Source organism: Drosophila eugracilis, unplaced genomic scaffold, assembly GCF_018153835.1.
Source record: "Drosophila eugracilis isolate 14026-0451.02 unplaced genomic scaffold, ASM1815383v1 contig_575, whole genome shotgun sequence".
Lineage (NCBI taxonomy): Eukaryota > Metazoa > Arthropoda > Insecta > Diptera > Drosophilidae > Drosophila > Drosophila eugracilis.
This window is the reverse complement of record NW_024573454.1, coordinates 918078-930567: the sequence shown is the minus strand read 5'-3', so window position 1 is coordinate 930567 and position 12490 is coordinate 918078. Positions and strand designations below refer to the sequence as shown.

The 12490-nt window shown below is 37.5% G+C and overlaps 1 protein-coding gene across 2 annotated transcripts in view; it reads right to left on the bottom strand.

Annotated features, from left to right (window-relative positions):
- Nucleotides 1-5023: 5023 nt before the first annotated feature.
- Nucleotides 5024-12490, bottom strand: part of LOC108102557 — a 44714-nt gene continuing 37247 nt past the window's right edge. For both annotated transcript variants that reach the window (XM_017207628.2, XM_017207627.2), the window contains 4 exons: nucleotides 12219-12440; nucleotides 11962-12159; nucleotides 11724-11890; nucleotides 5024-11604 (listed from right to left, as the gene is read on the bottom strand). In XM_017207628.2, the coding sequence (XP_017063117.2) occupies nucleotides 11070-11604; nucleotides 11724-11890; nucleotides 11962-12159; nucleotides 12219-12440 (1122 nt within the window). In that variant the 3' untranslated portion in view covers nucleotides 5024-11069. The remainder of the gene's footprint in view (nucleotides 11605-11723; nucleotides 11891-11961; nucleotides 12160-12218; nucleotides 12441-12490) is intronic.

The window sequence follows — 12490 nt, the reverse complement described above, 5'->3', positions numbered from 1 at the left end:
GCTGTTGTCATTAAGCAAAATTCTTTTTGGCGTTTCACATTGTCGTCGAGCAGTTGGCATATTTTTTAATCATCTCAGCGCATCCGCAACCAGTTTGCCTTCCGTTTCCACCCCACCCTTAGCCCGTCTTTTTTGGGCATTTCAATTAAACTTTTCGCTCGCTTAGTTAATATGATTACCGTTAATGCCCTCGGGCAGTTCTCACTCCGCTGGAGCTGGACTCTTGAACGCAGAAGTCTTCTGAGGCGGCTCGACTGCTTTTGATGATCTCGCCCTGCTCTGTAAATATTTTTATTGATATTTATTGAATTTCGCGGGGATGCTTAAAACAAGTGCCAATTTGTGGGAAGTTTATTTAGAGAGCAAGTTAATGTTATTAACAGTTCTTTATGGAAATGTTTTCTGTGGGAAAAGAATAAGAAGTATTGCAATTTAAAGAAGTAAAAGGGGAAAAGGGGTAGAGAAGAACCAAGTCTTGTTTGATTTTCTGTTTTTAGGTTTTATTATTAATATACCCCATGGAATTTTTCCTATGCATTTCAGGGCTAATCATAGGCAGTCTCTTGCCCCTTCTATCCAGACATTTTTGCCGCCTCGCAGTCTGCAAAGTCTGAAAGAAAAACAAACTGTGCTCATCTCCCACCAGCTGGAGGGCAAACCAAAAACAAACATCGATTGCAACATTTGTTTAAAAAGCCAAAAAGAGAGAGAGGGGAAAAACACTCGTACATCGCAGACTAAACAATGCAAAAATTTAGCCAAATGTTTTTTATTTTTCCAACTCTCTGTGTTTGAGCACGCGCCAAATGGTTCAGCGAGCTGAATGATGATGATAGTCCATATGTAGATCCCCGTTCACACTTCACATCCAGACACGAGTGAGTGTGCCAAATATAGTTTGCCGGGGTTACGTTATGGACCAGCTGGTGATATTGGCATTAACTCAGTTTTAAAGCGGCAAAAGAAATGAGATTTGACTGCTTTCAAGGTTGTAACGAAGTTTTTTGTACCCTATAATGGAATTTGGAAAGAAAAATTTTACTGTTTGTGTTCTTTGTATAAAACTTCTTGATAGCCAAATATTTGGATTTTTCGAAAACTTGAAACAGTTAAGATTAAGTACAATTTTTAAGATTTTGACGATAAAATGTTTTAAATAAAAGTTCTTTGTATAAAATGTGTGAACTAAACACTTGGCTGGTCTATATGATCTTCAAATTTATCGGATTTTTAGTAATTTTTCGCACTTCATCCCATTGCAAAGTTGGCAATCCCTATCCCCTTGGCCCTCATAGACCCTCATCCGATACTGCAAACTCATCACCCACTTCCTGCATCCTCATCTCCATCTCCACCCAGCCAACTCTTTCAATTCGAATCTGAATCCATCATTACAAAGTCCGATAATCGTTTTCATTGATTCGCTAAATTTATGCGAGGGCCCGCGTTTTTTCATTTCATCAAATTTTATGTTTATGCGCGTGTTTATGTCAGGCCTTTTTTGTTAGCCACAATAATGAGATTTTTAATGGTCGGCCAAATTTGGTAGCGCTTTGAAGGAGAGGGTTTTTTTTAGTTTCTTTGCCAGCTCGTAAAACGCCGCCTATTGGTTTATGGCCAACTGAAAAAGCATTAACAATCTCTTTGGTGACACTGGGGGAAAAGCACTTGGCGGAAAATGTGAGGAAAAGCTCACATAAATCGCTCGCCACAACGGATCGACGTCAGCCAGCAGCTTCCCCTCGATATGTGTTTGTCTCTGTGTGTTTGTCAGCAGCAGACATATATGAAAAGCGAATTTTCTCTGGTCGAGCGAAAAAAAAAACGAAAGAAAAACGCAAACGAAAACGTTGGAAAATTCGATGGCGGGATTGAGTGTGTGTCTGGTTTTTCTTTGGTCAAGTTTTCCTGCTGCTGGCTGCTGTTCGCCTGATACAAATATCGGAAAATTCCTTTGAGGATTTGCCACAAAGGCGGAAAAGCCGCTGCGGCAAACCTTTGATGATTCTCCACACATCTCGCTATCTCCCTCTGACTCTCGCCGTTCCTCTTGTCATTTTCCGATAGTGTGACAACCCCCTTAAGAATCCACCCCTCGCCATTCGCGGCGGTGGAAAATGTGAAAATGTTTTATGACCCGCTTGTTAGCTCTCCGTCTCTCCCTCTCTTACTCCGCCTTTCCTTTCCGCTTTTCTCGAATATGCCGGCTGCTGCTGCTGCTTCTTCTTTCTTACGTACTTAATACATTTTGACTTTTTGGGGGAAAAGCATTTCCCGGGGCGAGTATGTGTGTGTGTGCTTGTAGCAGAGTGAGAGTGGCAGAGAATGTGAATGCGAATGCTCCTAAGCGGTTTTCCCAGCTGCCACCGTTTCTGCTCCTGCTTTTCAGCTGCTGCTCGCCGGCGATTCCTGTTCGCCTGTTACATAATTCGCGTAATTTATTCAATTTTGAGAATTAATTTAATTTTTCTTTTCACACACGTGTTGAACTCAGGGTCCCCGGGTTCCATTTTACATTATTTTTCGGATAATATTTTAAACGGAAATTATTTAAATTTAGACTAAGAAAGTTAATTTGTAACGAATCACTGGAAACTGAAATAAGAATTTTTAAGCAGAAAATTTTTAGAAAGTTGCTGGCTAGATCGATCAATTAACCCCTTGAATTATAAAATATTAAGTAAAATCAGTTTTACCGATAAAACCTAAAATAAATGTGTCTCGAAGAATTTTCAAATTTTTAATTTTAAAAAATTATTTATTTTTTTAATTTCTAAAAATTAATCTTGATAAATTTGGTTATTTGTGACTTTAAAGTTTAAATAACCAATATTTTAGCCTTAGGCTTTACTTATTTTTCGTAGTCATTCCTCAATAAGTTAGCGCCATCTATATTTTCAAATTCAAACCCTTGAGAGTCATCTATTTCTTATTTCTACTTTTTTGGCTAACTAGCAGCCAACCAAGTCACTCAATCTTTTATTAATCACATATTGTCAATACATTCTTTTTTATTCAATCATTTTCTTGATATATTTATAAAAACTTTAATCACCTTTCTGTTTTCCACACTTAACCTTTCAATTCGCCGCTAAAGCTGCTGTATCTGTTAAACTATGTAAAGTAAATGTAAAGTTCAAATTCGCCGCACTCTTTGAAATATTACTTTGTAGAATGACATAGGGAAGTACACTTGTAAAGAGGAACTCTTGTAATATAAATGTAGATGCTGAAGGTAAGGCCATGTAGATATGGCATACATATTGTGAGTAGTTTTCAAATTACACAAAGGGCGCTAATGTGTCCGCTTGATAATGGGCATCATTGGACAAAAATAGATTTTATACTTAAGTTATTTTAAGGTGTTTTTTTATTATTAAAAGTTAAAAATGGGAATATAAAAATGTAATTCATTAACATTTTTAAAATAATTCTGTTATGTTACCACTGAATTGGTATCCGGATAAAGACTTATCTTGCCTTTCCAATAGTTTTCTGTTCGAAGCCATTGGTTGCTGTAAAAGTCTGCCAGTGATAAATGTCCAATACGAAATGGCTTTAACCCATTGGCAGACAATGGGTGAAAAACGCGTTTTAAGACTGTTTTAAAGAGGGAAACTAAAAATGACTATAAACTATGAAGATCAGTTTAAAAAAATAATTTATTTACAGGATATTTACAACTGTTATTAGGATAAAATATTTTTTTAAATAATTAAGAAGTCCCAGAAATTCTCTGATTTATAGCCCTAAAAATAGATTAGCCCACATATACAAAAACAATATTCAAAAGTAAACAAATAAATTCAGAAATTCCCATACTCTTTGCCATCAATGGGAAAATGGGTTAAGATTGCACATTACCCCGAGGCCAAGACAGGGCGGTCCACGTAATGGCTCTTAGATTGTTGTTTTCATTAAAAAAACCAACGGCTGCAAGCCAAATAGCCAGCCAGCAAGCGATTCCCCTGCCCTGTGGTTGCGGCATACAGCTTGTGCCGCTGTGGTGACCCCAACTCCAACCCCGGCTCCTGCTCCTGCGCCGGCTCCTGCTCCTGTTACTGTTAGGGAACGCCCAATTGCATTGGGCTGAGCGACAACAAAGGAAACGCCGCCTTTGACCAAGCCAGCCAGCCAGTCAGCCAGCCATCCATCGAAGCAACAACAACAAAAACCAGGAGGGGGAAAGTGGATCGGTAGAGGGATAGGGATCGGGATCGAGAAGTTGAGATCGGGATCGGCAGGGGATGGGAGTCTATAATCTCGTTCGCTTAAGCGTCACGCATGCCACTCCCCTAAATTGATATGCCCGCCATGGCCAAACACCGGCAAACATCATCATCAGAGCGAAGGAAGTGGAAGTGGCAGTGGTGGTACCGAAGTGGTAGTACTGGCGGCACAAGCGGAAAATCATCAAAGCGCTGGCACGGCTGCGGCAGCGGCGGCGGCGGCTTTTTTTCGCCTTTCATTGCGGCATTTCAAAGAAATGTTCCGACATTTCTACCAGGCGAACAGAAACGTCGACAGCCGGCGATGATGTGGTGTGCCAAAAAAGTGAATGAAATCGAAAACTCAGCAGAAGAGCTAGCATGGCACACACACCGAACAGTACACACACACAACACACGCACCACCAAACCACCTTTTATTCACTTTTTTTTTTTTTTTTTGAGGCGTCGCGTCGCTGCTCTTGGTTGCCGGCGTATAAAATTGGCTGTGACCCGATTATACACCTATATATTCTATTCGCTGGCCATTGTTCTGGGTGGGACTCGGCGGTCTGGGTCGCAACTGCAAAGGGAAAATCGCGAAAAAAAGGGGTGGAATTTAAGCTAAAAAAAAATTAGTAAATATATATATAGGAAAATCGTGCTTCTAATGATTGTCTACTTTTGGGGCAGTGTTAGTCTAGGTCGGGGCTGTCGGTCGTTTTTTTAGGGTAGCTTCTGTTTTCTAACAGCCCTAATTATTTTTTTTTGTTTTTTTTTTTTTTATTTACCACACATAAATAAAACTAGCATGGTTTTGAGTTTTCCTCTTTCTAATTTTTTTTTACGATTTTTTAATGCTTTAAACACACATAGAATAAACATTTTGGGTATGTATATAATATTGCACATATTAAGTGTAATTAATTTGCGATTATTTATTTGGATATTTAATATTAGCTTAGAAGCCAAGTCTCTTTGATGAGACGAAAATAACGTTTGAAGTGAACTTTCCCTCGGATCGTGAAGGGCAAAAACTGTCTGGAAAACTCGCTTGTACTCTATTCTTGTGGTTTCAACTTTGTGTATACTGTATGTCTCTAGTGAGATCGAAAAAGTGTGTCGTTATAATACCAATTTTGTTTTTTTGTTCTTTTTCAAAGTCTCTAGTGAGACGAAACGAATATTTTTTCCAGTGCCATGAATTGTTTGGAAAAAACCTCCTGCACTTAGGATTAAAAGGGGTTAATATTTGATATAACTCTTTGTGATTATTTCCATAGACACTGAATTTGTAATTTAATCCTTTAAGTCCTTTAAAGGGACAACAATTTCGCGTTTATTTTCTGAGTGCATAGTTTGTGAAAAAACCTTTTAGCACAATTTAATATATATTTCTTAATATATTTATTAATTTGTTCTCTGGGGTCGATGCACAAGTTTGTATGTGTAACGAATTTTTTGAACAGTGTAAGTGTAACAATCAATGTGTTTGTTGTGATTAAATTGTGGTTAATTGATTAAAAATTGCAATAATCAAAAGCTTTCTCCCAGTGCATTTACTTACTTCTTGTTTTGATTTTCATTTTCTGTTTTTGTTTGTGGAAAATGCTTACCAAGTGATTTTTTGATTTTCAAACGCCAATGGAACAATTTAGCAGAAAACTAAATGAAGCTTTTGAGTGCACTGGGCTTAAGACCTTAACCCTGCTTGGAAGCTTTGGGTGATTTGACTAGTTTGCATTAAATTTAACTATAATCTATAAACAACCCTTTTTGCTGAAAGTCTGAATTAAGAAGTTATCTTATTCGATTTTTATATCTTCTGTTGTATTCAGGCATACTAGTACCGCTTCAGTGTATCGTTTTGTAAGGGGAGGGGGAAGTATCATAATTCTGTTTTACTCTTTTGAAAAGATGGTAGCCATGCAACTATTTGAAAAATCTCAAACTAAATAAGTGTTAGGAAATAAGTTAGAGAATCGAAATCATGCGTGTTTATAAGAAGGACTGAATGTGAAAGCGTGCAAGTGTGCTAAGTACTCTAAGTGTTCTATGGTTATAGATATATATATAAATATGTATATTTCTATATTATTTTCGATAAGCAACTCTACAGATTATTGTTAGTTACAGTACCTTTGACGACTGTTTTGTTGTTGTGATTGGTGTTTCGTTACAGTGATGCTTAGAGCCAACTTGCCTGAAACAAGTTGGGTTTCTATTGACAGATTATGCTATACTTGCTATTTAGTTCTATCTTAGACACGCACAGTAAACACTGGGTAACGGGAATCATTGTGGTTGTGGTGGTGGTAACTAAAAAAAAAACCTTTTTCGTTAATATTTACTACGCTCGGCATTGGCTTAGTTTTGGCTAATGGTTTTATCGGTTTATATTGTTGGGTAGGCTCAGTTGTTTTAAGGGTCTCTTTATTATATTTTGATCTGTATTATAATAGTAATCGTAATTATTACCGGTTCTACATCGTCATCTCCATAATCTGCTTTTCTGCTTGCTGTTTATCATCGAAAATTGTTCGCATTTTTGTTTTGTTTTTGTTTAATTTATACATTTATATAATTTACACATGCAGCAGAATATAATATGTGATTTGTGGTTTCTTTTTTTTTAACTTGTATTTTTGTAGCGCATATTACACAATGGCGCGATACATTTAGATATAGGTATGCATATCCTCTTTGTTCTCCATAAATTCAAGTTGATTAATAACATTCATATATATGTGTATATATATATATATTTGTATATATTTATGTAGGTATACATGTTGCTATATAATTCTCATAAATAATTGTAGCATGTAATGTTATGTAATATGTATGTTTAAAACACTTAAATTGCATAGGTTAATAAGTTTTGCACAAAAAACCTTTAATAGGTATGCTCCATGTTTCTTTTCTTCGAGTGTAAGTGTTCGGTGTATAATATTTATTAGTTTTTATCAGCTTGACTCAATGTTCAATAATAATCGTTTAACTTGTCGCATTTTATCAGTTTTAGTACATTTAGATATTAATGGCCTCAGCCAGCATAATTTTTTGCTGGTTTTTACCTTTTTTTTGGGTTGCTTTTCTCGTTTAATTTTTTTTAGAGTTTCGTCATCGTTTTTACTTTAGTAACACAAATCTTTGCCAAGTGGCGAAATAGATATTTTCTTCTTTATGTAGCATATTGTATACACATCGATATTGTTAAATGTTTCGCTTAACCCCTAAATGCCTCACTTAATCAGTTAATTTATTTTGCTTTTCCAAAAATGTATGAAAGCCTGCTCGTATTATTTGTATTTATTTTTGCTTATTTTTCTTACTCGATAATCCATTGAACTTGATCAATGATTCAAATATTTCCCACTTTCTTTTTGATGCCTGTATTTTGTATTTTGTGTTTTGTTTTTTGTATTTATTTGTATTTGTATATTATCATCCGTGGTCACCAAACTCAATCTTTCTTTAAAACAAAAAACTTAGAACTTTGAGATTGTAAGTTTGGTTGCCTCTTTGATAAGTTTCTTTTTCAGTGTATCGTCCTGTCAAGAGTCCAAAAATGGTTACCTGAATACCAATCACTTGACCTTTAGCTTTGAGGGAACAGATCTTAAAGCTGCCGCACTGCGATCATACTTATCTATCCCGTTGTACGAGTTGAATCTCATTGTGTAGGCCTAAGACTAAGTTCCGTCCGGTCGGTCAGTTCCAGTTGGTTGTCAGTATTAGTTATAGTCAGGATTAGCTGCTAGTCCGGAGTTAGATGTGCGTATATACAGCCAGTTCTTGGGTCAAGGGTCCAATGTCCGTCCTATTGTTGGTGGTCGGGTTATGTTTCTTTAGGAACTCAAACCATTTTGTATGCCTCGTTCTGGGTTCGTGGCGTCAGTCGGTCGGTCTATGGTTGGTAGTCCACTTCATCTGCTCTTCTCTGATCCTGTTTTGGTAACAACTTGATCTGCCCCTTGGAAAGTTAATGGTCAGGTGATGACCAGAAACCAATTTAGACTCCATGTGTCGTTTTGTTTCTGTCCGCGATTTAGATTTATTCTTTTTCTGCCTCCCTTTTTTTTCTCCTTATAAATAAAAATAATTAAGATTTCGCTTTAGTTGATTTTGTTTTTGTTTTTTGTATATCTATGTTACACCATCAATGAAAATAGACTGGGGGAAATGATGAAATGCTTGGATACCCTTTCCCATACGGGGTACATTTAAATGGTTTATATTGTTGAAAAATGGACAAGTCCGTTAGACATTTATGCATTATAATTATAATTATGATTATTATATATTATATGTAAGTTCCTTTCAAGTTCTCTACGCATGGTTGTTGTTTCTTCCTCGTTTAATCATTAACATCTTTATGTATATATGGTTATGTCGAAATATACATCAATAATTGCCTTTATATGCGATTGACTATATATAATACGATACATTTACGTTGCTTGTTAGTACACTTATTTAACTTTGTTTCGTCGAAGAACATTTGAATTGAAATTGTCGTAGTTGTATTTGTATGTATTTTTCATTTTCTTCTTTAATTAACTTTGAAAAAACGTTGCATCAAGTACTCGAAAATCAATCGAAAAACTCACTACTAAATATTTTTCTCTAAAACAATTAATCTTTTAACTATTCATATTTCTTTATTCTTTTTTTTTTCTACCACTTTTAATAATTTTTCATCATATAGTTTTTCGCAAGCCCCAAGTTGTTGGTCGGACTTGCCACAGTTATTGTAATATTGTTTTCTCATTTTTGCTTTTATATTTGTTGTGTAGTGTCAGTTGTGTTTTTGTTACTTTTAAAACAAAGGAAATGTTAACAAATCATAGGTTTGCGTCGAGATAATAAATTGTTTCGTTTTCTTTTGGTTTTTTTTTTGCTTAAATTTAGCTGAAATGTATCTTATCTTTGTCGTCTTGAAATATTTCGAACTACGATAACTCATTTTCATTATGTTTAAGTTCAACTGCTACGTAAAACTGTTAAGTAGTATGCTATTATTATTTAATTGATAATTTTTTTGAATATTTCTTTGCTAATTTGCAGCACTTGCACTTAATTCCTCTTCAATCTGTTCTTATTTCGTTTCTATTTTCATATTTTTGTTGATTTTTCATATTTTTTCTCATCGTATGCCTCAAATCGGTAGCTATATGTTCGGTTAATGCGAATCGCTAGTCACTGTATCTTTGTTGTGGCTCCTTGGGGTGTCTTAGTATAGTGTGTCATGCGGTCTCTCGACGGCATTGTACCGTGTGACTATATTAATATATTTTGATTGGATAGTTTTCTTAGCATGTCCTGATTCGTTCTGGGTCGTTTTTTTTTTTTTTTTTTTTTTTTTGTTAAACCATTGATAGAATGAAAGTGCCTGGAGATGTTCTTTCCAGCATAATAAGGCTGCGTCCTTATTAATCTTATACTAATTAAATTTATAATTTTTTTTTGCGGATTTTTTTCATGTATTTTTGCTTCTCCGTAATAATCTACAGTTTGTTGTGGCACATACTCCTAACAGCACCGAGGCTGCAACCTCTCCCAGTAACCCCCTCTGCCCCTCGACCTATAGCTGCCTCAGTTTTGATGAAGTAGATCATGGGTTCATGAATTTAAGGCCAAGAAACAGACTGGCCAGCAGAAACTGGAGCTTCGGTGCTATTCCTCTGACATAATTGGATCTTAAGGAAAATATCAAAGTCGATACATGTATATATAATATAATAATAATATATATGATATAATCAACTGCGAAAGGGTAAAAGTGTAGCTTACGTTTAGGAGCGATTGAAAACTGAACAATTTCTTGATTTCGCACACATACATATGGTCTGGTAAAACATTACTCGATTTGCTTCGAAGATCAAGTAAGTGTATATGTTGGCTAGATAGATAATGACATTCACCATATTGTATATGAATAATATATATGTTGTATACAAATATATTTTTTAAATGTGATTATATCCTTGTATAATTAATTGTCATACACATCAATAGGTTGTATCCTCACTAAACTTTCCCTTTCATGTTGTAAATAGAATTCTTGTTAGGTACAAATTTTGCAATCTTCCTTTTCTTGTATATATGTATGTCTGTCTCTTGTCATATGTATCTTGTTGTGGGTTCAGTGTTCTAGTGTTAGTTAGTTTAGTTTAGTTTAGTTTAGTTTTGTGATTCTTGTATTTAGTGTGTGTTGTTCCAGTGATTCTGTTTGCTGTTCTGACTGGCTTGGCATATGTATACCGTTCAGCGATTGTTGTCGTTCGTTTGCTGCTTTTGCTGGTTTATCAAGCACATCGATTAGAGTTTAAGTTTAATGCCAACATCGATATCGATAAATGTACGATTAAACGATTAAACGATTAAGTAAAATGCCTCATAATTGAATCCAATGCTTAACAGCTAGACATGTATATAAGTATAAGGTATGTATGTAAATATTTCTCATTTGTATATCCTTTAACACTCAAATATGCTATATATATCGTGCGTTTCTATAGTTGCTTGCACCACACAATATCACCGAAATGGCATCTCCTCGCATGGACGCACCCCGGGTCTCACGGGCTGGTGCAGACCGGGGCAGCGTTGCACGTCCGAAGGGATCCACATCGCAGCGATCCTTGTGCTCCTCGATGCGGTGTAGTTAACTAAAGGTAATAAATCCGTCTACTGACAATCTCGTGAAGCCTTTTTCGAACCTTCCAAGAGCTCACGCCAAATCAAAATCGAACTTAAGTCAATTTCTAACTATAACAAACAGAAAAGACCCCCGAAACGCTGCAACAATCATTAACCTGAGGCTTAACCTTCAACCCGATGCTGGATCGGATTGGCTTACTTCTTCGCCTGCTTCGCTGGCTTGGCTGGCGTTCTCTGCTCGGCGACTTTGGGTTGATCCTTGGACTGATCCTTCGCCTGCTTCTCCTCCTTGTCCTTCTTGGCTGCTGCCGCTGCCTTGGAACTGCTGGTGGGCGCTTCCTCTTCGGCTGCCTCCTGCGCCTTGTCCTCCTTCAGTGGTTCCTTGGTGGTGCTGCTGGAGTTGCTATTGCCACCACTTCCCACTACTGGATCCTTGTCCAGTTCTCTTTTCTCGCCGGAAGTGTTGGCCGGCAGAGCCTTTAGGATGGCGTGCACCTCTTCGGCCACGGCCATCAGCACGAACTCGAACTGTTGCCGCGTGGCCACCACACCTGCCCGTTGGTCACGCAGGTGCTCCAGTGTAGCGGCAATGTCGATCTCACGCGCACCCTTGTTCATACGTTCGAGCACCAAGTCCAACAGGATGTAGGCACCCGTTCGTCCGGCTCCGGCACTTCCATGCACCACAATGGGGCAGGAACGACGTCCCCGGTAGGACTTGTTTACTTTCCTGAGAGTAAAATAAAATTTAAAATATTTTCTAAAAATTGTTGGGCCCTTAAACATTAGATATTATGATACTATGAGGCATATTTATTGATATTTTTATCATTAAAATACGTTAGTTACCTTCTGAAATCCAGCAGAGCCTTGGCCTGAGCAGGAACTCCCATGTGCGGCCAGGAAAGGAAGTGGAACTGGGTGACCGTTCTGGTTTCACTTGTGCGCAGATTTTTCAGGTAAAAAGAACGTACGAGGTAATCGTCACACCATATGTGTTCACTAACAAGGTGAACCTAAGCCATAAACAAATATTTAATTAATTTAAAATTATATTTATTGATCTTTAATCCAAATCTCTTCTTACCTCATAGATGTGATAGACCTCGGCACCTTCTTCCGGCCAATAGCGCGCACAGGCCACCTCCCCGTTCTCCTGCAGGCGGCAGAGAGCTACGATAACAACGGCTCCCTGCTCCCAGATCATTTGCCAAAAGTGGGCCAAGGTCGATGGTAGTGGACCCTGGGCGGCCACATAGGCGGGGGCGCGTGGATCGTGATCGGTCTAAAATAGAGGTAGGATCTATAATTTCTAGTAATACTAATGTAAGGCTAGAAACCTACAATCGTTGATGCGTTGACATAGTCGAGTCCTTCGGCGTTAGCCAGATGGTTTAGCACTACGCGGGAGTGGTCATATGGCAAGGGTGCTCCAGGTCTGTTTAGACCCGCACATTGCGGCTGGGAGGCAGCTTCCCGAGCACTGGGCTCAGCTTCATAGCGGCACAAAGCTTCCCATTCTCGCTGCAAGCGCCCCTTGTTGCGTAAGTGATCCTCCATGTAAGACTATATAGAATATGTAATGAATAGTGATATATAGCATAGCTTACAGCTAA